Here is a 26,731-nt window from a genome sequence, read left to right on the forward strand (position 1 = left end):
TTGCTACTTGGTGCTTTTTGGGTTCCTTGAACTTTGTTTGCCTTTTTATTAATCTTAGAAATTATATTTTGTTTGGCAACACTATGATAAGCTATAAACATCCAGGTGACACACAACAGGCTTACCATTTATGAGAATCCTAGTACACTAATGCTTACTCTTGGTTTTGGTTTAGTTTCTCTCAGTTCATGCCTAAGGCTGCTAAATCTGCCACAACAAGCTGCTAACTTGTTCTGCATTCAGCATGATGCAGAACAATGGATATGTTACAGTGAATTTGTAAGCTGTAATGATTTTTCATAAGTTTCACTTGCTTCAAAGTCATGATAACACAAATACCATTCCTTTCTGTAGAACTTGTGTAAAACTACATTGTATATTTAAGCTAGCACAAACCAATTTCCCTCCATCCAACATGCACTGTTTTGTGATAATATTTTTGATTTTTGCTCTAATTTTCCGACTTTTACATCTTTTTAAATATTCCAGTCCAACAAAATTCTTCATAGCAAAAATATAAACAATAAAAAGCACATTTCAATCAGCTAGCTTAAAGTATGGTGATAGAATACAAAGACGTCAGCCTAGTTAATATTTTCTGGCAGTATGATTAGACCTCCTTGGTCCTGATAAACAATTTAATAACAGACACGTTTCTAAACACATAAAGAAACTGCAATATGCCGTTTACTTTTGGTTTTTGTTTGCTTTTATTACCCAGCTCATGTTTTAAGCTGTTGAATTTTCCACAACAGTTTGCTAGCCTAGCCGTTTGTGTGAGAGGCTAACACAACTTTCAGGATTTTGCTTAATTTCTTTTGCAACTGTTAGAATCTGCTTCAACATATCAATAGAATGAAAAGTATTCAGAAAAGAAAAAACAACTAAAATTCACAGGGCTGACTTGAAGCATGGTGAGCTAATATTAAGATGCTAGCCTAACTGGGTCGGAGCAGCACTGTTGGCTCCTCGGGATGAATTTGGTAAAATGCCTTTAAGTCACAGCAGCTTTAGATTTATTTGGAATTATGTCTTTGGACACCAAATCCATATAACTTCAACATCATGTTTTATTTTGGCCTCATCCAGCTCACGTCGTAAGCTGCTGAATTATCAATAAGCTGCTAACTTTTGATATCACATGTTGCAAAGTACATTAACTGTTTCTGCAAAGTACCGACTGTTTCTTTAAAAACAGATGCCTGCTGTGGCTGGAAACGATTTGACCTGCGATAACTGAGTCCAAACAGTAAATTTGTGAAGCATAAAGCTGAAACTTACTCAGAACTGAATAAGGGAAAGACAAAGTCAGGCTACAACCTTCTATTGGTTCATTATTGGTTCAGACCTTTCAAACTACATTCAATCACTTTGTTTTATTGGTTTAACGATATTGATGGAAACTGATTTAAACTGTTCCGAAGGGCCAGTCTCAGCATTTTGTAAATTAAATGTGACCACAAGCCTACTTCTGCTGGACGTCGCCCATAGTCTCAGTACAGTTTCAACTAGTCTGGTTTTAGGACAAAAACAAAGCATGCGTTCACAATCAAACTAAAGCTACATGAGTTAAACTAGTAGATTTAAAGTTTTTGCTCCATGGATCTAAAATTGGCCATCAGCGAGGAACTTTATACCTCGCTTCCTCAACCAACGCAAACGTTTACGTTGCGCTCTACATTATGCAACTTTGCCCTAACGAGCGTCGCAGACATCAGCGTCTGCTCGCGTTTTTATGGACATGTGAAACAGTTTAAGTTTCTCCAGGTGCAGCTTCTTCCCTGTGACATGTTTAGATGGAAAATACCAATAAGCAATCAGAAAAGGATGCTTGTTACTGCTGGAGAGCCAGCGATGACTAAACTGTTGGCCTCTGGAGATGGTATGGTTTGGTCGTTTGGACTCAGAGCTCTTTTCTCTCTACAGGTTGTGCAGAACCAAGAGACGAGACTTGCATCATCTGGCTTTAACTGAAGAGACTTGCCTGCTTTTACGATCAGATTCCACACAAAAGGTTGGTGTTTCGCCCTTTAATGTAATTTTGCACTATATGCAAAATTGGCATCTCTGGTAAGAATTTGTAAAAATCTGAAAATAAATTTGTCTGTTGTCACAAAAGCACAATTTCAGACTGAAGATTTTAGAAACCTTAAGTTTTAGGGAAGGAGTCAACTTTTTGAAAAACTCACAAGCTGCGTTTCCATTGACCGTATAGTTGTGCAAATTAGAATTACAAAATTAAATTTGCTTAATAGACAAACGCCAATTTTGGAACGAAAAACAACAAAAAACCCCAAAGTTTTTCAATGAAAAGTTTTTGGAAAACTGCAATGGAGACACTTTTTTTTTACATCATCAACCCGATGTTACTACTGTTGGAAAAGATGAAGAAGACAACAGGAAGTGGCAGGATGATGATATTGTGGCATGTTTTTAATGACTTGTCACGTGAACAAACTAATTCACATGTACTTTTTTTATCGCATTTCTCATTTAATGGAAACACCACAATTGCAAAATTGTGCTTGTTCAAAATTGGCGGCACATCGACAAAATCTTGTGCACACTCGTAATGAAAACATAGCTACTGGTGATCCGTCTTCACATGGAAGGTTTTATTTCTGTTGGAAATGTCTTTGTATTTTATAGTTCATGATACTATGGTCTCTTAGAAGAGAAACAGGCCCACAGTATCACAGATCATCCACAATAGTTGACAGTGGGCATAAATGTCCTTTGTTCCAGTTAAAGTTGCACCTGAGACTTGAATGACTTTCCTCGAATTAAAGTACATTTTCTCTAAACCATTCAATGTAAAATTATGCTAGTGCAACAAAGAGAAACTTTTAAGGTGTACACATTTCTGCTGGTAAGTGGGTTTCCGACTGACCTGTGAGTCCAGAGTAAAGCTTTTCCTTTGGAGAAAGACGATACAAAGGCAAACACAGCTTCCTGCTATTCTTGTGATGATAATATTGGGGTTCCTGACACTTCTTCCAAGTGGAAATACCATCTGTTCCCACGGCCTCAATGGTTCTAGCACATGTTGGCCAACATCCGTTTGCCTACAAAGTCTGTCACTTACAATCAGTCCAAACACAGACTGTCAGTGAAGACATTATCATTGTACTATAGGCATTTTATTATAGCGTCTTAGCAAGTGGCATTGCACCTAGCAATTTCCATTTCCAAAGGTGCATTTTCATTGGAATACTTTCAATATGCTCTATGAAAAAGTTTGCAAATGACCAGGATTTATGTTCCACAGCAAAATCTGCAAATACTGAACCACAAACAGGTGGGAGGGGCACTATATTTGGTCACAGTGGCAAGAATTATGATTAGAAAAGCAACGCATGACCTTAGAAAATCAACAACACCCTACCTATTGCTGAGCATGGTGACAGTAGCATCATTGTTGTGGGCATTTTTTTAAATGATTCTAATGCTCTGCAAAAAGGGATGTAAATTATTCTTCAAATTCAAACATCAAAACTCTGAATTTGATGCGTTTCAAATTCAGACTGTCTGAAGTTTGTTTATTCCTAGCTTTACATAAAACCTAATATTTTACACCGCCTTGCAAAGCTAGTCTCATGACCCATATAATGTGACTCAACTGGGACTCCTTAGCCTCACTAAGGCTTCAAATCAATCGTGTGTATTTATCTGGCGAATAAGGAAGTAGTGGGGGGTGTTTTTGAAACATAGAGTGAAAACAATGGAGCTGGAAATAATGAGCAGGGTCACCTGTGAAGGCCATTGAATTGGAAAGCCCCTGGCTAACATAACAAACAAACTACTAGTTTGTAATATGGGCTTAGAGTAGGGAAACGTCGTGTCAGCAGCTCCCTTCCTGTTATCTTGTCCTTGCTGCAGTGTTCTGGTTTCCATCTTCATCTTATTTCTGTCACTATTTGTCACCCAGGTGATATCTTAGTTCATTTATTCATCAAACATGACCCCCTCCTCCACCTCGACTTCCTATATTATCGACTTTCTTTGGACTCATTTTGTGGCTGTGGGAAACCGCCGTGGTATAATCTGACATGGACGAGTTTCTGTCAAGTTTTTGTAAAAAGGAGCTTGACTGATTCGACACTTCAACACTTGCGTCTTTGTCCGTAAGCCATTGTCTCTCCACGTCTCACTTTACTCCCTGAAACCAGCCTAACAATAGCAACACACTTCTCCTTTGTTCATATCCCCATCCAATCTCCTTATTTGTCCTCATACCTCGTCTCCCAACGTCTTGCTACTCTAGAGTTTCTTTGCAGGGAGCAGGGATAAACATCAGAAAGAGAGACAGAGAGAGAGAGAGAGGGTGTTGCCAATGCTTTTCAGCAGTGCTTACTTTTTGATTTGAAGCAGAGGACCAGGTTGAGTCCAGAGTGACCCCCTCTCCCTCTCATGAGCGTTCGGATGAAGCAGGCTCAGAGATCTGCGTTTGCGGGGGAGTTTAGCTTGTTTTGTGCTATTGTGGGAAACTCCGCTGGGAGCAGGAAGGTCAGAACTACGGGGAAGTTAGGATTAAACTTCGCTCTCCCCCGAGCAGAAAACAAAGGGAGAACAACACGTCTGGGGCCAAACGCTGAGTCCGTCCATCTTAGTGGAATGACTTTTTGTCCCCCTTCAAATTTGGCCCAGAAAAATAGGATTTAAAGTGGAAGGACTCTTTTTGTTGTTTGTGGCACAGGCTGGTCACAGCTAAGCATAATGGAAACAGTGATAGACCTGAGGGCCTCAAATACTTTGACTCCTTGACATAAGGGCGTGTTTGGGGTCTTCCTTCAGTTAATCAGCTGTCAGAGCAAAGATGCGTCAAGAATTTCTTAAAGGGGCAGTATTATGTGTTTTCCAGACACATAGTACCATTTTACAGCACAATTAAGTAACATATGACTAAAAAGAAATTTGACTTCCTAATTTAGCACCTTGAAATTGGGCCTCTGTCTCTTTAAGAAACTCCTGCTCTTTCTGAAACTCCGCCTTCAGGAAGTGATCACAGCAATACTCCTCCATTAACCTTTCAACATTTTTACCAGCGTTGCACTGAGCAGTAGTTTGTATGTTGAGCTCAGCAGATGTTCAGTTCCACCAGGTATTTGCTAATTGCTGGTGGCTAGTCTGAAGGAGCTGAGTGGGGGAGTCGCGATGGAGGGTTGCTCTGTGAGGCAGAAGCTCAGAAGCTGCAGATTCAACCAGACGCTGTGTCTCAAAGGCGGAGCTAGGTCCACCCAGGCGTCTTGCACAGCTGAGTAGTTGCCTCAGGAGTTTAAAGAGTTACTCAAACATGAAAGAACACATGCAAGAGGCAATAATATTAACTTTTGCGTATATTATTAATATTATAAAGCTCAAAAAAGTCAATTTGACATAATGGTTCCCCTTTAAAGGGACTTTTCACATAGTAACGTATTATCAATTTAACACATTGTAAAATCAGGCTGTCAATAACGCCAATATCTTTGTTTGAAAGTTAACCAATCTTCTGCCAAAACTGAAATCTCAACATGATGCATCCATTTCAAAGATACACTTTGAAATACTCGTACTGGTAGCATGTAAATTTACGACAAAGGTACACAATGCAGATTTTTATAGCATAGATAGGCTCTAAGAAAGTTAACCTAAAAAACCCCAAAATGAAGAATTCCTGCTGTGGATTTTTAGGAAAAGGTGTAATGTGCGATAATATTAGTGAATTTTGAAACAGTGATATGATTTGCAATAAACAGTGCTAACGTCTTCCCAGCTAACGAGGAAATTTAATTAAAATGTAAAGCTTTTGTTTCAACCACACAGCCATATTAAAATAAAAGTATAATAAAGTGACTGTAGTCTGATGTTTTGTAGCTTAATGACTTTACCACCTCACCACCAATTTAACATCTAAAACATTTATGCTGCATTAAACAACAAATGTGGCCAAATATATTACAGGGATAAAGATCCTAAATGCACAGTCCTTACATGAACTAACACTTATTGCAGTCTTCTTCTTACCATGCATATTGCATAGAGTAATACTGCCATGGTGATGAATTTGCAAAAGACTGTTTAGTGGCAGCTCACCTGCATTGCCATATATTTTGTACGCCTCTTTACTTGAGGGTAAAATAAAATGTGAATTGTTCAGTGGCAAACACGTAGCTTCCCCTCCTCACTGCACATGTTGATCAATCATTTTCCTATGTGGTTATTTTTATCAAAATAAATTACATCAGGTGAAAAAATAGTGAATGACAAGAGCCATAATAAACCGGCACCCTACAAGTTAGCTCTGACATTCTTCAACAATGAAACAGACAAATTAAACCCAGTTTTCCCACCTTTTTGTGGGTGCCATTTTGAAATGCTAGCTACACGCTTTTGATTTTTGCTCCAGGTTTTCAATGTTTAACATCTGCTTTACAATTATTCAGCAGCAAAAGTTGACCTGCGAGTGGAAAATATCGCGGCGTTAGCATGGCACAGTGTAAAATGTTAACCTGCAATCTTAACTGGTTGTTGTTAGCCTAGCCGGGTTCTCAGTTGCCTAGCAAGACTTGCGTGAACATCTCCTGTAGTTCATCACCACAGTCAAGCAAGCTAAATGCTAACATAAACACGCTCACAGGTTTAATACACTGGATCCTTGCTTTGAGAAGGTGAAATGTCAAGCTGCAATGCTACTTGACATGCTACCCCTTAACAATTGCAAACCAGCCAATCCTGGAGTGCAATTTGTTTCCTTTGGCTCTAATTGGCGGTTACCCCAGGAGCAGAGATAAGAAAGGCTGCAGATGTTAGCTTCTGTGGTAATGCTAAGACGGTTTCCACTGTACGTATCAATGCATAACCTATGAAGGTATATCTGGTTTTTAAGCTATTAAAATAGGCAACTATAAGCGTGTTTTGGGTGGCTCTTGTGTATTTTGGTCCCAAACTCCTACGTATAGCTTGGGTTTACTATAATTGTGTTTTGCTGATGAGATGTTACCTAAAGTATTGTTTTAACCCAATTAAGACAACATCAAGATGTGTTGGTAGGTATTTTAAGGAGTTATGTTTTTCTTTCTTGCCGTCTTGCTCCGTGTCCCATCGTTATCTCCCTCTCTCTCCTTCTATCTCTGTAATGGATGTCTGTGTTGCTGCTGTGGCTCCACCTCCTTAACCCTCAGCTCAGACATCACAAGTTGATATGTAGCTGTTCACTGATGCCATACAGATGGTGTCAGAGTGGGGAGAGGCAAACAGCAAAACGATCTCCGGGCAAGACGTCGCCAGGACCTTTCTCCGTCTGTGGCGGAATTGGCTGACCACCCACTTTGAGGCCGAAGGGGGAAAAAAAAAAAATGTCAGATGGTCTTTTGTTTTGTGCCTCCTTCCTGCGCGGGCTCATTGGACCGCGGGTGTTTTTGGTCAGTGTGAGGAGATGAGGCATTGTTGACCTTCCTCCCTCAGAGGCTTATTTGAAGGTTTCCCCTTTCTCCCACCTCCTCGGCATCCCTGAGGAGAACGACTCCTGCTCCCTGTCAGCTCTCAACCGCTCTGACGTACAGTCGGTCGGACTGCATAAACAGATGTTTTCAGGGGAGACAGTAACCATATACTAAAAGATAAAAGAGAAATATTCATGTTTCCCCCCCCATTTAGATCCATGTGTGCAGTTTTTATTATGTACCGTGTAACTGTGTGCTGTAAAACAAGACTTGTGGGATACTTAAGATTGTTTTCTCTACAAGTCATCCAACTATTCCTCACAGTCAGAGATGCTTTTCCTTACTTGAACCTCCGTGTTGGACGGGTACGCCCCACACCTCTGGCAGGTGCACGCCCTAAAGGCCCGAAAAGCTACACTGTGGGTCTGTTCAACACTCGTGTGCTCTATTTCTTTCCCACGCTCCTGTCCTGCAGGGATTTTCTCACCTTCGACACATCTGCATGTTTATGATCCAGCCATGCTCCCTTGTTGGTTCACAAATTAAACACGCCGTACAGATAACACTTCAAAATGCAGTAAGTATTTTGAAAACAAGTCTTATTATTGTTCTGTGTTGTACTACATTTTTTCACATTTGCTCAGGTTGGGTTGGAGGATTTTCTATTGTAAAAACTTAAATCATCGTTGCTCAGGTTGTCGTCATCTGATGTGAAAATTACAACAAAAACACAGCTGAGTAATGAAGTACAGATTTCCTCTTCAGAATTTCAACCAAAAATAATAATAATTTTAAAAAAAATCTTTTTGAATTCAAAAGCTGACAGAGGCTCAAAAAGATGCTAATGCTAGCTCTACACTGGATGTGTCCAAATTCAGAGGCACCGCTCTTGGTCAACCTTGTCGACTGCAAATACCCAAACTGAGTGGCTTGAATAAGAAACGCAACTAAAATCACACGTGAACAAGTGTTACGGAAGTTTGATTATGTTCAGATAGACGTAGACGGAAAACACGAGAAATACAAATCGACATTCGAAAGGACTTATCAGTTGCCTTTTGTGATGTCACCAGTGGCACATGGAAGCATGGTTGTGGTAGGGTAAATTTTCTTTACACAGAATAAATATAAATCCATGAATAAAAAAACAAACATGTGATCTTTATATATAACACTCTAGGTGGAAAACTACACATAAAGTGAGCTTAGTTGATTTGACAGAAAATTCTGGTGAGTAGCTTTAAATGATATTTACATCTGTGAAGTTCTGCTCTGTCTGTGCGCAACCCTTATATAAATATGGCTTCATATTACTACAAGAAAACATGTGCATTCTGAATCACTTCTTTTATTGTAACAACAATGATTAAAAGGAGCATCCAGCTTGACTTGATCTGTAGGTTCGGTTAAATTTTTCTTCTTCTTCTTCTGTGTGCGTATGTCAAACATCTGTCTCCATGTGGCGGCTGATGGGTTTTTGACGGGGCCAGATGTGCTGCAGCAGCCTCTCTCTGCGCGATTCAAACTCAGCTCAGACCTCCATTGCACCGCAGACGTGTAGCGCCGAGGACTGGATTTGTCGCTGCGTATCTGTTGCTGGAGGTTTTCTGAGGGCGAGGAAATGCCAAACAGAGCCGAAAGGAGACACAGCGAGGACATTCACTTTAAATTAAGCCCCAGCAGGATGGCAGACGGTCCCTTTGTCTCGGTCGCTCTGCTGTTTTAGGAATTTGTAAAGCAATCGTCATCCAATTTCCCTTCTCAAAAGAAAATGGAAACTCTGTAATCTCTCTGAGGAGTTCATGACTGAATCGATCCATATGGTTCCATAAATCCTTCTTGCCGCTCCGTTTCTTGGTGTCCTCGAGGCGGCCGGGCCGAGGAGCGATGCAATCGCGAGGCGCAATCGAGAGGCGCACCTCCGATTGAAAACACGTGGCGATAAAAACCTCATTGAGATATGAGGAATGTCCGGAAATATTGTTTCGACACGGGCCAAAACAAAGCTTTTGGTTACGCTAGTTTCAATTTTTGTTCTTTCTAAAGTAGTTTTTCTTTCTGTCTTAAGCATAAATTTGGGATTGGGTATATACATAAAAAAGAAAATGAATTTACATTAACAACACCTTAATCATTTTCATCATGTAAAAGTGAGAAAAGAGTGCCATTTGTTTGAATTCGTTCCCTCTTGGTAAGTCTGTTGGGGTTTCTTCTAAAGACTGGAATCTCTTCCCATTCTTCTTTGCATAATAGCTCAATCTCCAACAAATAGTCAAAATAGATCCTTGTCGCAGATTTTCTGTTGGATTTAGGTCTTTGCTTTGATTGGGCCGCTATTATACACAAAAATAGTTTGACCTGAAGCATTCCAAAATAGCTCTGGTTGTTTAGAGTCATTGTTCTGCTGGAAGGCGACCCTTGACCTCAGTTGGAAGTCTTTTGCAGACCCGGCCCGAGCCTGGAGGCATTGTGTTAGAGCCCGATCTGACCCGACTAACTTTAGTTATAGACCCAACCCAGCAGCGTGACTTCTGTGTTTCCAGCTTTAGCTCCATTTTGTTGCTTGTTGTAGCTGCAGGGTGAGTCAGGTGCAAATCATCTGTAATGAGTGATTGAGAGGAGCGGAGACACGCAGTGCAATGCGCTCGTTTCAGTCTGATGAACTTCTGCACCCAACTAACTCTCACCTACGTTTATTTCATCAAGAAGTTAAACTATCTATTCCTCTACTTGGACTGTAATTAGTAGATTAACACAACTTTATATTGTGCATTTGGCTTTCTTTGTTCTAGATGTGCAACCCGAACCTGGCCTGAATTTCTGTTCGGGTTCAGATCAGGACATAAATCTAAACTAAATCGCTTTCTTCTTTATTAGGTTGTTTGGACTTTCATTTCTCTAGAAGTATTAAAGTTAAGAGGTCTGAATATTTATGCAACTAACACTTACCGGAGTTGTACTTGTAGAAAACAATGAAAGATGCATCATTCAAATTCAGAAGGAGTTTTATTTATATAGCACTTTTTCAGCATCAAGGCAGTTCAAAGTGCTTTATTGATCCCAAAATGAAATTGCCCTTTCACTTCACAACTATCTGCTACTTTATGTTGGTCTGTCACACAAAATCCCACTGAAATACATTGACCATTGTGGTTGCAACGGTCAATGCAAAATGAAAAAATGTGAAAGGTTTAAGGTGTATGAATTGTTTACAAGGCACTGGATATGACTTTCAGACTTCTTTTAGCCAGCAGGGGGCAGCTTTTTAAACTTCAGAGCTCAAAGCTACACAGAAACACCAAACATCTTGCTTATATTACTACTTTGATATACTAATGTCAAACATATTCGCTTTTTATTTCCTCTGCCAGTGTAATATTCACATTTTCTCTGAATCAGACAATTCGGCATGTTTGGTCAATCAATAACTGTAATTCCTGAATTGCCATCCCTTCCATGCCTTATTCAAAACAGAGCCTGGTGTTTCATGTTCTGGTCACTCAATAAATTATCTTCGCAGACATCTTGGCTAACCTGCCGGGTTGATTTCGTTGTCCGACCTGTTACTTGTTAGCTGTTTGCTGCCCTGCTTTGCTTCACAGTCGTCGTCTCTCTTCAGATCTACCTGACTCCGCTGACCGAAGTGTGACGGGGGGGAAAATGAATGACCAGCAACATCACGGGCCACTCGGCTGACTCTGTGTGAATGACGCGTTGGCCTGACATGTGGGTCTTTCCTCCTGTTCGATCCTCCGGTCTTTGATGTGAGAGCCCGGGCTCCCATTACCGCTGGAGGAAACTTGTCAGATCGTCTTCGCTCTCACTTCAGCTCCACAGATGTCTTCTCTCTCTGTTTTGGAAGATGATTTGTGGTCAAATCTTGGCATAAATAGCGAGTTCAAAGCACCTAGACGGAGTAGTGGAACCGGGTCTGCTAAAAGCGAGGTTCTGGAGGCGTGGAGGATATAAGCAGACTGCAGTCACGGTGGGTTTCTAAACTGAAACCACAAATGCACTAAGTCACAGATTTTTCTGTGCATGTTGAGAAATGAAATAAGATATTTTTTTGTTTATGGCTGTAAATGGCAAGACACTTTAGCACATGAAAACAATGAAGCGCCGCAGAAACTGGTTGTTGTCTTCTCTTTAGTCCGAAAGAAAGTTAGGAATAAACAGATTTGGTCGATAAAAACAAAAGTTTTCTTGGGCATGTTTGGTCAATGAAAAACAGCGCCGTCCCCAGTGTGAAGAAAATATAGTTCGCCGCTAACCATTCGTGAATTCACTTGGTCGTGAATTTCTAACTCCAAAATTCACAGGTCCGCAGAATTTTTTTTTCATGGAAAATATCTACAATATTTGAAAGAAAAAGCATCTTGGGAAGCTGAAATACCTAGCTGCAATGCCACTTGACACGCTATGGGCAATCCAGTTGCCCTTGTATTTGCTACTTTCTTGGTGCCAAACCAAGGCACCAAGTTATTGCCTGTACCCTCAAGAGTGGAGATAAGAAAGACTGTAAATGTTAGCTTCTGCTGTAGTGCTAAGACTGTCAACACTGTTCGCATTAACGGATATTAAGGCATATTTGATGTTGGGAGTATATAGATGGACAGTTATACGTCTTTTAGAGGGTTTCTCCACTAATGTCCGTGGATTTAAAGTATTTGTGACTGTGGGTCCACTGTACTGCCATACATTCTGGTGGGTGTTGGAGCTGAAGTTGGTATCTGATTTGAAGCTCTTCATTTGGTCCAGTAGCAGTTTCCCATATGGTTAAAGTGGCTCATGTCCCAGGATATCAGCAAGCAGCACTTAAAAAAAATAACTAAAAGGTTTTCTATCTATGTGCTCGAAATCATTGCCAGTATGTTTCCTATTGCTTACTTGGATATGCAGTCGACGGGAGGTGGACGCCTCGCAGTGTTACACCGTGGCATGCTAACGAAGCTAACGTTGATTCCTGATCTCTATTCATAGTAAATAAAAGGACCGTTTCACTTTTTTAGCAGTTTTAGGTTGCTGTTAATTATTTCACCCTGGATATCATCATTTTTCAAAGCAGTTTGGACTGTTTTGATGCTTTTTTTGACACTAGGATTATAGTCGTCGTTAGCTTCAACAAAATCTGGAGGCGTTAGAAGCTTGCCGTTTGACCAAAGAGAGCGTATAAATAGCTTGAATATCATGCTAGTTACAAAAGCCTCTTGTTTCTTTTAATTGGCCGAAACAATAAATCGCTGTTTTCAGTGCGAGTGCAAGAAGCAATTGCTTACGGAGATGAAAGGAGAGGTAAATCTCCAGCGTTGGCATTGTAAACTTTGCATCCAGCGCAAAAAAACAGAAAGTTGGCCGGCATCAATAGGATTAACTGAGCGGGCTTAGTGAACAGCCTGTGTGTTTTGTTTTTTTGGAGAAACTGCACATTTGTGATATGCTAAGACATTTTAGTTAAGAGTGTCCGGCTTTTAAATGGCCCATTAACCTCTTCTCATACATCCAACATAACCACAGCATTACAATGAGGCACCAGGGTTTAATAGAAACGGGTCACAGGAGAACTTTTACTAGTTTGAATTTACAGACTTTCTCGTTTCAAAACAGTTTTTGAACTGTTTTTTGAACAGCCAGGCTTTCTCTCAGCCTGACAGGACGATCTTCCTTTTCGAGCTTCCTGTTGCGCGTTGATCAACTTCTCGGCCTCTCTTCCTGTTCGCGTCGGCCCCCTTTTTTTCCGCCTTCATATGGAACTCGTTTGTGAGTCAAACGCTGCAGAGCTGACGGCACTGTTGGCCGAATGCACTCGCTGCTGCCGTAAGCAGTCCTGGGAGACTTTTCTCCCACCAGCCGGAGAAATGAAAAGCATTAGTCAGATATGAACCCATCTGCTAAACCAGTCAATTAACAAATCAGGCCGTCACATGTTTACACAGGGCTGAAGGAGGAGGATGTAAGGGGATCTGTGTGTGTTGTGGTTCAGGGTTTGGTTAACAGCGACTTCAACCAGATGGGGTTTGAGTCCCTGCAAAGTTTACAGAATGAACGGTTTGTAAAATTGTGAAAGCAGAAAATATTTGCAATATTTTACTATCCAAGTTCAAGTAAAGTTTGTGTAAAGATTAAGAATATGTACTTGGCGCTCTGTTTTACAAAGTGACTCAAGGAATTATTCTCTTAACATATTTAGTTACTGTGAAAGTAGCGTATTCTCGTTTTTGAGGAAAATGGAGTGGAAAAATCTCTAGTGGCACAACAGCAATAAAACCCATATAGGAAACCCTGTGTAAATTCAGACCGGCTTTTGACATTTTCCCACCTTTTTTTATTTATTATTTTTGGTAATGCACATTAGGTCTTTGAGACCCTAATCTTTGACAATTTCGTCCAGATAGATGAAATAACTTTAAAAGGAAATCTTTCAATTTTGAGCTTAACTATATTGGTTTGAAATGTAAACTGCTGATTAATATTACAACTAATTAAGGCTTACACAGATATAAAAATGGACAAATTAAAGGGGCAGGATTGTGTAAAATTGACTTTTTTGAGCTCTACATCGTGTAATAATATTATTCCCTCATCAAAAATATACCTGGAGATTTGCCTTGATTCTTTCATGCATGTTTGAGAAATCCCTTCATCTCCATGGCAACCATTCAGCTGTGCAAAACACAGACGCAGCTCCTCCTCAGAGCTGCAGTTTCTAATCTTCAGCGCTTCCGGCTCACAATGCACCTCTCCCCCCATTCAGCTCCTTCAGACTAGCCAGCAGCAATTAGCAAACGCCTGATGGAACTACACATCTGCTGAGCTCAACATACGAGCTTCTTCTCTGTGCAACGTTGGTAAAAAACTTTGTTAAAGGGTTAATAGAGGAGCCATGTTGTGATGACTTCCTGAAGGCGGAGTTTCAGAAAGAGCAGCTTTAAAGAGACAGAGATATTTAATTTTGTTTAAATCTTATTTGATACATACAACATTTTTATGACAACTGAAGGTAACAGTAACTTGATTGTGCTATAAAATGGCACTGTGAGTGGAAAAGATGCTTTATGTACAATTTATTATTATTTACTACCCAAAGAACAGTGCGATTTTTATCCACAATTGTGTTTTATGGGGTACTCTTAAAGTGTAAACTCCTTTGTGAACTGGTGGTGAGATGTTCGCCTCGGTTGACGAGGGAGAAGGTGAGAGAAACTGAGACTGAAAGGGAAAAGGAAAGCGAGCCCTTCTGCTGCTCCGCCGCTTTGTTTTTTTAACCCAGATTCTCTGCTGAAATATGGCCACCATGTGGACCCTCTCAAGTCGCGCAGCTCCAGCTGCAGGCTCGGCCAATCAGACGTGGCTCGGCTGTCCTGGAGGAGGGACGTGGGGAGGGTCCCGCAGTCGGAGCGGGAGGGGACGGTTTTAAAGTGTGTGTGCAAGGGAGGAGAGTCATTGCAGAGGAGCAACATCTCATGGAGAACTGGAGGAGACCGATGGAGACAGGTCGGACTGTTTCCCGGATTTTCGCTCTCATTTTCGTGTGCTGAGTTCTTCGTTTAACTGAGATAGTACTCCAGGTTTCTAGGAGATTTTGTGAAACTTCTTGGCTGATGTGACATAATAGAAAGTTTACGCCTTTAATTTGAACTGCAGTGAATGTTGAGCAGATGTGCAGAAAAGTTGGGACAGATTCGCTTCGTCAGGGTGGAAAATCTGACCTGTGATGTCATTACTACCATGCCAGTCTGTAATTTTCCTTAAAGAATATCAGGACCGAGGCTTTTGTGTGGGCCACAGTTAGACATGACAACTGTGTTTTCTTTGCAAGAGAACGACTTCGTCATTATTGCAGAGTTTTGAGACTCTTTGTAGATTTTCCTTGACGTGATTTTACCAGACGTCGCTACTGCCGGTCTAATGCCCTCGGTGACCGGCAGCTTCCTGCATTCCCTCTCAGCGGCTGCTGGGGCCTTTCATTCAAACACATCCTTGCAGATTATAAACACTCCTTTTGTTTTATGTCATTGCTTTCCTTGCGTGGTACAAAGGAATCGGTGTGAAAGCGAAGAAATCTAGTTATTTGTAGTGGCGCTGGATGAGTTTTAGTGGTGGACGTTTGAGCTCCCCTGATGGATTGACTCCCTCTTAACTCTTCCACCAGCTCTAAACAAACACTCACCATGGTGATGCGTGACTCCAGTCCTGACAAGTCCATAGATATGCAGATTGCTTCCTGTCGGTGGTACTGTGGAAAGGCGCTTCCTGCTGTGTTGTTGAAGTGAAAAGAGAGCAACTCTGAGGGCCGTCTGAACAGGAGGTGTGTTCCTAGAGGCTTTAAACGGGTTCAGAGTGAAATAATCCAGAACCAGGAGTACCCTCTGCTTTCCCTGGTACTGCTTGGTTGTACATATTAAGGTATAACTGGTGTTCGAACTATTAAAAGAAGCAATTATAGGCATTTCTTTGAGAGGTTTCGCTAACTTCAGCTGTTCTCGGGTGGTTGTGGTTCCTAATCCATTGAATATTGGGGTCCACTGTAAATATCTTAGGGAGGCCTTAAGTATCTTGCGATTTCCTCAATTTCCTTATCCTGTGTCCAATTGCTGTCAGCCTAAAATAGTTTTTTCAAACTTGACCCCTTGATTCCTGTTGTATGTTTGAAACTTTTAGTTTGAAGTAAGCAAGGAAGTAGTTCTTGGACTATCTCATTCCACCAAGAGTCGACTAAGAAAGACTCATCATCCAATTGGTTGGCAACAGTTACTTAAGTCCTTGAAGAAATGTTTTGAGTCGTTCAATTTGAGTTCACGATAGAAAAATTTTGTGAGAGTGACAAATAATAGGAATAATTTAGAAGCGCTGGGACTGTCTTTAGGCACAAAATATATCAAACCAGAAAGACTGAGCTGCATTTTAGGGGTAAAAGAGCATTTTCAATCTTTTTTTTAAGTGTTAGGACACTCCTAAAGTTAGATTTGTACAAAAATCTAACCCATAATACTATAGACTCATTATTGAAAACAATGTTTGTAGTTCGTGGAGAAAAAAAAAAACCCTGCAAATGTTTCCCAAAGCTTCGCTAAAGTCTTTTCATGAATTCAGTAATATGGAAAGACTACTCTTGTGAATTGGGTGTATTGTAACGCTGCTGCGCTTTAGCTTACTACCAAATATAAAGTTGTGAATCTTGTACCAACTTCAGCTTAATTAGTAAGATAAAATGTTTTACCACATTACTGCACAATTGTCTTGTCTATCAGCTCTTGATTTCTTTTCTATGCTGTAAAAAATGTTACCACAATGCCATTTTAAAACCAGCTAAAAGAAACTTCACTATTAATATCACAATCAATATTTTGACTACGTCCAGGTCAGCTAAGCAAAAATAGTGGAAATATATTTTATTCTGAGTTTTTTTGACATGCCATAACTTAATACAAGCTCAGATGTCTTTGAAAGATAAGGGGATTTTCGCAAAAGCTATAGAGTAAACTACCGTCACATTTAATGTCAACAGGGTAAAGTATAATTAGTTTAATATTCAAGCAAGCAAATTTATGACTTCATGAATATCTGAAAAATTATAGGATCTCTCACAGGTACCAATCAAATTTAAGCAAGCAAACTTTAGTAAAAAAGTGGTTTTTCACCACTGGCACCGACTGATCCACCTCAGTGCACATTACCGAAACAAATGTTGACAGAAATCCACAAAAACACAGTAGTATGTTTTGCTCATTGAGCCAGCTATCTGATTGGTTTGGCTTTACAATGAAAGTTGAGCTTTTTCCTTAAACTGACTCCAAACTGAGTCATGTCAAGGATGTGACTCAGTACTTTCTGAAACGTCAACTCTAAGGTCTTTGAAAGCTATCGAAGCCTTTTATTCTCCTTGACGACAATAGTGTAGAAATCCATCGCTGTGAAATCTGATGGCGATTTGGTAGTTCTCTACTCTCTATGGGAAATTAAGAGTTGAGATGACATCCTGCCTTCAATTTGTGATCTGATTATTTGATTAGTGGAGCTGGCGACAGTTTAGGGGTCTGCTGATAATAGTTCAAAGGAAAAGTGACTAACTAAATTAAATGTCATGTTGCTTTGTTAATCCCCAAATGAAATTAGCTAACATGATTACTCTCTTTTGTTGTTTCATTATCAAAGTGCTTACTTTTTGTGGGACAGACTGTAAACAGTCATATGTAGACACACATTTTTAAATCTTCTACCATCCTTCAACAACACTGCATGTATTGCTGTATCATCAGCGTAACGCATCACATGCTAGCTGTGCAGCATCGTCCTTGTTGCAGTTCTAATACAGTTCAACATCTTACAGAATCATTGCGCGTCTTTTATCATTCTGATCATTCAAATTCATCAATTAACCACAACAGACCGCACTTTTGTCCTGCCTGGAAACCCCTGGTTGTCTTCTGATTCTGGGTCCAGCTCGGGTTTCCTGCGAGCAGTTGCCTTCGAGCTTTGGGGGGGGCACATGTGTCAGATGTTGAGAGTCCTTTAAGTAGTGGCGGTCATGGGGATTAGAGTGGGAGGTCAGTGGGGTAGTTGCTGCAGTCTGGGGGTTTTAAACTCCTCTTTGGATGTAAACTGAACCTTGAATAATCCCCCGTCTCCCCCCCGGGTTACTCAGAGTATTAGGGACATCATAAATCCAAGTCGAGCCCCACTTAGATGGACCTCTCTATCTTGGGAAACTTGGGTTCAGCTCCGTCTGTCTGGGAGCTCTTGGCAGACGTCTGGGCACATGTTGCCACAAATACCAGGCACATTAACAGAACTGGACTAGTTTTACATCTTCAAATCCCCTTTCGAGACGAACCTTAGAGAAGCAAGGAATTGTGCCTCTAGCTGGCACGCGATTCAACCACATTGCAGCGAGGCGAAGGTCAAAGGTTAAATGTCCTGGTCGTGCACGCTCCATATTCCCCCAGCTGGTTTGGATTCTTTCAGCTCCGGTGTGTTTTTCAACTATATTCCTGTCAGTGAGGAATTAGTCTTCGCAACGGGCCGGCAAATGCTTGACCCCGACCCCTTTGGACAGCCCGTTTGTCTCACGTCCTCACGTCAGACCGCGTCTCTTGTCAAAACACTGCAGAGACATCAGCTGTATGAGTGTGAGAGGTGGAGCGGAGTCTTTGAAAGAGCTTTGCCTTTGTTCCCGGAGCTTTTCATGGTGAGGCAACGAGAACATTTGTGATTCATGGAGTTAACTTTAGTCCAACTCCAATGGAGTCGGCTGTCTGCGCCCGATCTTATGAGCTCATCTGTTTTACACAATCCAAACATACACAGTGCTAGTTTGTGCAAACACACACACACACCACCCTGCATAAGACCAGAGATCTGGGTCACTTTGTCTGCTAGAAGAAAAAAAAAAGACAGAAGACTTGTCTTGATATCGCCACAGGATGACGTAGACCAGAGCGTGCGCTCGCATGTGTGCGTGTGCACAAAGCTCTTAAAAACACACACACACACACTTGAGATGTGACCACAAAGGGACCAGCATTCCTCCTATCCCTTGCTGGGAGGGATCACCGGGGACCGAGGGATGGAAACCTCTCAGTGCGGCCGGCACACGTGTCAACAGCGGTCCCCTGCTCTCTCTGCTGCTCGGCCAAACTCCGGTCGGAGAATGACTAACAGACTCCCAAGAGGCAGCAGGGAAACCGAGGCAGGGAGGGAAAAAAAAAGTAGACTCAAAGAGAAGAAACAGCTTTGAGATTTGGCCCAGAGCTGTATTTATAACATGAGCACAAAGGCTTGTATAAGCACCTTTTAATCTTCTCTGGCATCCCCGCTGCTCTTTTAATGTGCGCTCAGCTTACATTTGTTAATGCCTCTCATAGATAAAATCTCATACTTTTGTTAACTCACTGAAAGTTCGCTTGTTTTGTTTCCAGAGGCTTTTTGGAGATTCTTCTTGGGGTTTGGATAGAGAAGTCGTGAACGAGGAGGTCCTTTATTCTCTTGCAATTAACCGGAATCTGTCGTTTCAGTCACTCGACTGAAAAGAGCTGTTTTACAGCCTAATAAATCAAGCTAAGCTACCTAATCTATGAAATTTTATACAATTGTCGACGTAAGGAAAATAACTCCGGGGAAAGCTTATGTTACAGTTGGAACAGCATGAGTAGCTCGAATTTGGAAAGAAATCCAGTTGAATAAGTTGTTGCTTTGTCAGGAATTGCTGTGTTTCACTAAACGGTGGCCAAAGATGACAGGTTTTGCAATCTTTTTGGGGATGTGTGTGAAGCAGCGTTTACTAGAAAAGTCAAGAACTTCCCAAATATAAAGCCATTACAGTCCTCTTGGATAACGCGCCGTTCCCATCAGAGCATTAGAGTTACTAATCAGATTAGCTTCATCGCCTTTTCAGAAAGAATGCAGCCCACAATCTAATCAGTAAACTTGTTTAAATAGGAACGGTAATGACAAGTTTGAAGCTTCGGCCAGACACTGTGTGGTTAAAAACTGCTGTTGAACACTAATTTAGCTGCCATGACACATATTTCCATTTTTAGCAAAAATCCCTACACAACAACTCTTAGACTGAGTTGGTAGATCAAGCGTCTCTTTTTTCAGTTGAGTTGTTGGAGTTTGGTGACGTTTGCTTGCTCTTTGGGTCATCAAGTGTAGTTATTTACTTCTCTTTCCTACGTCTAAAATGTTAGCTTTGTCCTAAATAAGATAGTTATAATGGTGAGTAATAACACTATGTTAAATACAAATATGACTTGTATGAACTGAAGATTATTCCAGGACAAAGAGACAAAAGGAAGGAGCAATCCTCAAAGGAAGCATTTGAAAGAAGTAGTCATGCATCCGTAAAAATTTTGCTTTAACCGTATGGGTGTACGATTCAAGTACACCCATATGCAGATGACATACTTTACTGTTGATTCGACCACTTCAGTAGTGGAGATGTCTTGAAATCAGAAGTTTGTCGGTATGAATCCTGCTTCCTTCACAAGTTGATGTGACTTTGGTCAAAGCACTTTAGCCTGAAGTTGCCTGCTGTTTTGCCTTTCGGTGTGTATAATGTGCATTTGTGGATGTAAGCAGGTGAATGTGTCTGCAGTGTGACGGGAAAGTCACATTACAGTTATTAGCTCTGAAGGCAAAATGAGATGCAACTCTGTGCTGGTAAAGTGTTTGCTGTGTGTATTTTGATGATGATGAACAGCAAACCGTCTGGGGAAGATCTGCTGTGGTTAGATGAAGGGTAAACAAAGTCAATAAAAATGTCACTTCCTGACTCTAGTGCCCCCTGATTCAGCAGAGTTGATGCACTGAGTTTATCAGCAGTCACGTGACAGCCGGACGGCCGTTATCCCATCATCCGTTGGCTGACCTCAGGTCAGCTGTGTGGGCTGCCAGATGAGAGGCCCCAAGCTTGTTTTTCTCTCAGTCTGCATCCGCTCGTCGTTCCGACGTCTCCCCGTCTATTTTAACCTCCCCATCTCCTTCTCCACAGTGCGCACACAAAAACACAGCCAGACACGCACATAAATTTTCTCCTTTTCATTTTTACAACTTCAGTCGACGATCCGCAGGGAGTAGGAAGCAGCCTGGGTGACCTGATCACAAATCCTTTAACATAAACAAAGTGAAAAGAGAGAAGGCCCTTTTGAAACAAACTCATCTTTCCACAACTCATTAGACCCCCTCTCACTCCTCCCTTCAAGATCGACACCAGCAGCCTCCCTTCCTCCTCTCTCTGCTCCTCCCGCACACTTTTCCTCAACGTCTGCACGTCTTTTCCGATCATCAGAGCGGGAAGCTGTATTGAGTCCCGGGCTCCCTCAGTACGCGGCACAAAAACTTGCCGCTCATCTTTGAGCTTCTCGCATACGTGCAATTACCTTTTATGCATGCAATTAAAGCGCTCACTCTTGTTCTTGATTCCCTGTGTGTGTTTTTTTTTATCTCTTAGGTGTGTCTGAAGTGACGCCAGCGGGCTGGCTGTGGCAGAACGACTTCAATACAATGTAGACACCAAACAGCAGTCAGCAGAAGAGTCTGAAGACCAAGCTGACAGAAGGAGGGTTGGCCCAGAGGAGGACGGAGCGACAGCTGTTCTGAAAAGACTCTGGCGGAAGATAAGAAGAGTGAGACAACTCGCGAGGGGACAAGAGGGACGGTGCGGACTGTGAATCATTGATGTGAACCTTTGTGTGTCCTTCCTGCAAAGGGTTTGCCTTGTTCCCACGTCTCCTCTGGAGAAGGATCGTTACCTCAGCTTGCCGGTGTTCACGAGACAGGTAGCCCACGCACGTTTCTCACGTCTCAGCACCCGTCGGTAACCCTGAGCGACCGTCAGCCATGTGCCATGTCATTGTCACCTGCCGCTCCATGCTGTGGACTCTGCTGAGCATCGTGGCTGCCTTCAGCGAGCTCATCGCCTTCATGAGCACCGACTGGCTGGTGGGGTTCCCCCGCACGCACGACTCCGTCTACCCCCACCTCGCCACGGCGGCCGGCGAGGCCTACAGACCGACTCTGGGGATCTACGGGCGCTGCATCAAGCTGGCCCACATGCAGCGGGGGATACTGTGCGGACCGTACGCCGTTCACTTCGGGGAGATTGCCAGCGGGTTCTGGCAGGCCACCTCCATCTTTCTGGCCGCGGGGATCCTGCTGCTGTGTGCCGTGGCGTTCATCTCCATCTTCACCATGTGCTTCCAGAGCATCATGAAGAAGAGCATCTTCAATGTGTGCGGACTGTTGCAAGGGATCGCAGGTGAGAGGGTCTTTGTTTTGGATCTAAACACGTTTCGCTGCCTGTTCGGTCCTTTCAGATCTGTTCTTATTTCCAAGATGGTGTTGTTCAGGTACTATTTAAAAGTATTTTACATTATTTTAGGCTATTAATATAACCAAGACAAACAACTATAGTGCATGATTATGGAGTGGAAGGATAGCAATACATGGATTTAATGGGTTTTTTTATTTTACAAATAATGTAAATAATAACTAAACTAAATAAATAACTAAATAATATAGTGCATGTTTAGTCAGCCTGCAGTCTCTGATTTTTCTTTTTGGATTGCCCTATACTTGGCTCCATCTGTCTTCCCATTAAATTTAACACTATGTGTTACCATGACTATTTTCTGCTTATAGGCCAAAAAGTTCACTTCTGATATCATCTGATCAAAACACCTTCTGTCACATGTTTGCTGTGACCCTCAAAGGCAAATTGAATTCTCACATCTTTCTTTCCACCATGGATTTCTTCTTGGAATTTCATGAAGAATAGAAAAAGCAGCTTTTAAGGAAGTATTGATATACTGTCAACAGATGCTCCCACCAGAGCTGTGGATTGCTGCAGCTCCTCCAGGGTTACCATAGCTTCCTTGGCTACTTCTCATATTAATCAGCTTCTCGCATTGAACAAAACTTGGGGGAAAAAATAATTAAATAAGGAATCTCAAGAATGTGGAGAGTTTTGTGGGTTTTTAAGCATCATTAATTGTGACATTGATCAAAATTCTTATAAGAAATTTATCATGATAACTGAAACAATACGATAAAAGCCAACCACAAGCCAAAATGTAAAAAACTTGACAGGGTGTAAAATCTGCTTCCAACCACATATTCAGTACACATCCCCCAGCTGGACGCCAGACATTTTCAGCACTAATCTCCATAGCAACAAGCTTTTTTTTGTTTGACACATTTCTCAACATACACCTTAGTCAGCATTCGATTGACCAAGAACCAATTTCAGCCCAACTGCGCATGCTCCAATATACATCATTTCTTCTTGACTGTAGTTCGGTTTGACTCAGATATAAATAGAGCCGCCTCGGTTCACCCGAGCCGCATTGTTTCTGTTCATTCCTGTGGCCTCCGGCGTTCATCAAGGTAAATGAGAAGCTCTGCTCAAAGCTAAACGCTTCATTACTGGCTCCACAACTCCCACTGCTGGAATTATGTGTTTTTATTCTACTGGAGCCATTCTGGGGCCGGGAGGTGGGGTAACTTTGTCGTGCGCAGAAAATGAAAAGACGAGGAAGACGTTCCGTCGTCACCTGGGGGCGACCGTCGCCCCAAATGTTTACCCGGTCAGCTGGAGCCCTATCATCCAAGACGTACGCATGCGTATCTGTTTGTATGCGCGTTCTGCGACTGAGGGAAGAGCTCGGGCCACTTTGACACGACGAGGTGAATTATAGACGGGAGGAGGCCTTGAGGTCATGCTTAAAGGAGCGGTCTCTGTCTTCACCCCCACCGGTGATTATGGCTGTCCTCCCCCGCTGTTGTTTATCTGGTGCGGGCCCAAAGAGAAAAGCTGGGCGAGTGGTGAAGGACATGCCGAAGTGGTGTAAACCCGGTCCTCATAATCCACCGAAACCCATTCAACTGGTCCAAGACGAGCAGCCGTTATAACAGTGAGCTTAAAATAACTTATTATAGGAGGTTTTATTGTGCGCCTTGCTAAAGTTAGTCATACAATTCAATATTTTTTTCACAACTTGTCATATTCCTGATACAAATTTCAAGGTATTTTTACATCTTGCCTCAAATTCTCAAATGGACTTTGACTTGGCAGTAGCAGCAGAAAAGTATAAAAAAATGCGAGACACAGATTACATAACTGTCAAGCATGGCAGAGGTACCGTCATGCTATGGTGCTACACAGTGTTGTATAAAGTACTGAAATCTCAGAGTCAAGTAAAAGTACAAGTACCTCTCCAAAATATGACTTTGGTAAAAGTCGAAGTCACTGACTGAAATGTTACTTGAGTAAAAGTCTTAAAGTATCTGAAACGTCTTGTACTTAAGTATGGAAATTACTGTAAAAATGGATGTACTCAAGTAATGTAATGAAAAGTACAAGTAAAAAGTAAAACAAAGCAAATGCAGTTTGAATGATATTTTTTATATTTTGGTAAACTTGTCAAATACACTTAAAATAATGTACACAACCAAGTGCAGGCAAAATGAAACCTGCTAATAGATATACCTGCAGGCATCATTTAGTTAAGAAAATTAGGTGCTTTACCTATAGCACAAGGTTAACTTAACCTGCTTTACAACTGAACCAGCTTCTTAGTAAACCCTCCAGGACAGAAAATACAAAGTTTTTGTAAGCCTTAAGTTTTCCCTTCAAGTAAGGTCAGTGCTGAAAATGAGAAAAATAAATAGTACAGAAAATGCGGCCAACATGAAGAAAAAGATCTGTTACGATTACTCTACTTCACAAACTAGTGAATCAGTCAATGCTACAGTCAGTAGGTGGTGCACACAACTGGTCACTATGCAAAAGAAAAAAAAAATTGGGAGGGAAATGCAGCTTATTGGCATCTGTAAACCTGGTTTTGAACTTGCATGCCTTTCCTATATTCGTTAAATTGAGTCTAAATTGCTATCGCTATGGCTTCTGTCCCCCCTTGAACAGAGGAGTCTAGGTAGCCTGATACAGTCAACATTAGGCCTAAGCTAAAAACACCATGTATGGAACTGAAACAATGCCAAACAAAGTTCATTTATGGTCAAGATTTCACAATACAGTAGTGCCTAGTGACCACGCTATAGTTACTAAAACAGGAGGATTATAACCATTTCATAAGAAGTTACCTCGATGTGTTTCTTCAAGTTGGACGGGGAGTTTTTGTAAGATAGAATTTCCACATCTTCGGGCAGGAATAACATACACTGCATGCGGTACGACGAATCTTTAACACCCACGAAAGAGTATATTGTGTTTAAATAAGGCCATGGGCTCTCATCACCAGCTGGTGGTTCCCCTGGAGCCGTGTCCGACGTAGTTGCAGTCGTTGTGGTCTCCGTCTCTTCCTCCATGTGGCTGCTGTTGATTGCGAGACTTGCTTTGTGTTTAATGGGAGAAGCGAAACAGGTGTATCCTATTGGTGGTGATGAACAAGCCCAGGCAGGTAGGCTACCGACTTTGTTCGAACAAAGTAGGCTACAGACTTTGTTCGGTAGCCTGCTTGCTACTTGCTAATCAGTAGGTGGGGTCAAAACACTTTGTTTCTCTCTCTCGCTTTTTTGTAACGAGTAACTAAACCACACATTGAAAATGTATCGGAGTAAAAGTACGCAATTAAGTTCGGAAATATAGTGAAGTAAAAGTGAAAGTCATCAAAAATTTTCATACTCGAGGAAAGTATGAAGTACTCCAAAATATACTTAAGTAAAGTAGTGAAGTATTTTTACTTCGTTACTATACAACACTGGTGCTACATCCAAATTCTTTATCCTGACCTCAAATTGTCAGTTACACTGGAAAAAAGAGAAAATGCAGTTTAAAAAAAATTTAACTTGACAAGTTAATAAGTTAACTTGGGTGAACTTAGTTTGATTCATTTACACGATACGTTTAAGTTTTATCACCGGTTCTCTTATCAGTGCGGATGATGGGAACTTGAACTCAATTGGATGATGTAACAGGAATATTATCCCAAGAATATGGAAAAGCTAGCTTTGGATCGGCTAAATTATGTTAGTATTTGGCTTGTTTAATGGCACCATGTCTTAAGCCTATTTAAGATATATGGATTTTTTAAAATAAAAACTGAATCTGTAATGATCCTCACCAATTCTGATAATAAGAGTAGGCAAACACCCTACCAGGATTATGACAAAGTTACAAAGGTAATGTGTGCTAAGGTGTAGTGTGCTAACAGAATATCTAACCAAATACTAGTGCTGGTGTTAGAACCTATTTGTATAATGTGTGGACTACGGAGCGTCCACAGTAACATCAGTTTTCTTGTTTTTAGACCTTTTTTGTTGTATGTCCTCTGAATGATCATTAGAAGTTGAACATTTCTTGCTGTTCTGTCATTGATGTCGACTTAACCAGGTCTGTCAATTTCCCTGCCTCCACGTTTTGAACTAAAATTGAAACAATCTTCATTGGTGGATAAGTTCAATATGTCTTTACTGGCCGGAGCGATGAATTCGACTAGAAAAGCGTGAAAGGGTGAAAAGATTCACAGCCTCTACTTTGAGAAGTTGCTGTTTGTAAGGGACGAGTCGGTAAAGTCAGACAAAAGCCTTTGTAAAACTCTGCAGGTGCAAAAGTCAAATCATCTCAGACTCATCGCTTGAACAGCAGTGACAACAAATCCTCTCTGACTTTACCAAATCTGTGCAGACAACATGCAGCTCAGTCAGGATGAGGATGTGGAAGTGGAAACGAGGCAAAGGGAGCTTCGAACATCGAAACGAGGCGACCAAGTTTCCCTCGCTTCCCTGCAGCTGAACTCTGATCACTTTTCCCATTCCCTCATTTCACTTGAGTGGGTTGAAACCGGAGCCGG

At 41.5% G+C, this 26,731-nt stretch overlaps 1 protein-coding gene across 2 annotated transcripts in view; it reads left to right on the forward strand.

Moving 5' to 3' along the window:
* lhfpl2a (LHFPL tetraspan subfamily member 2a) overlaps nt 1-26,731 on the forward strand; it is a 49,671-nt gene that overhangs the window by 16,824 nt on the left and 6,116 nt on the right. The window contains exons 2-3 of one of the 2 annotated variants that reach the window (XM_028025999.1): nt 1,927-2,014; nt 21,373-22,179. In XM_028025999.1, the coding sequence (XP_027881800.1) occupies nt 21,762-22,179 (418 nt within the window). In that variant the 5' untranslated portion in view covers nt 1,927-2,014; nt 21,373-21,761. Of the gene's footprint in view, nt 1-1,926; nt 2,015-14,832; nt 14,916-21,372; nt 22,180-26,731 lie in introns of those variants that run through there. The other variant, XM_028026000.1, reaches the window with a different exon arrangement.

Source organism: Xiphophorus couchianus, chromosome 8 (genome assembly GCF_001444195.1).
Source record: "Xiphophorus couchianus chromosome 8, X_couchianus-1.0, whole genome shotgun sequence".
NCBI classification, from domain to species: Eukaryota; Metazoa; Chordata; class Actinopteri; order Cyprinodontiformes; family Poeciliidae; genus Xiphophorus; species Xiphophorus couchianus.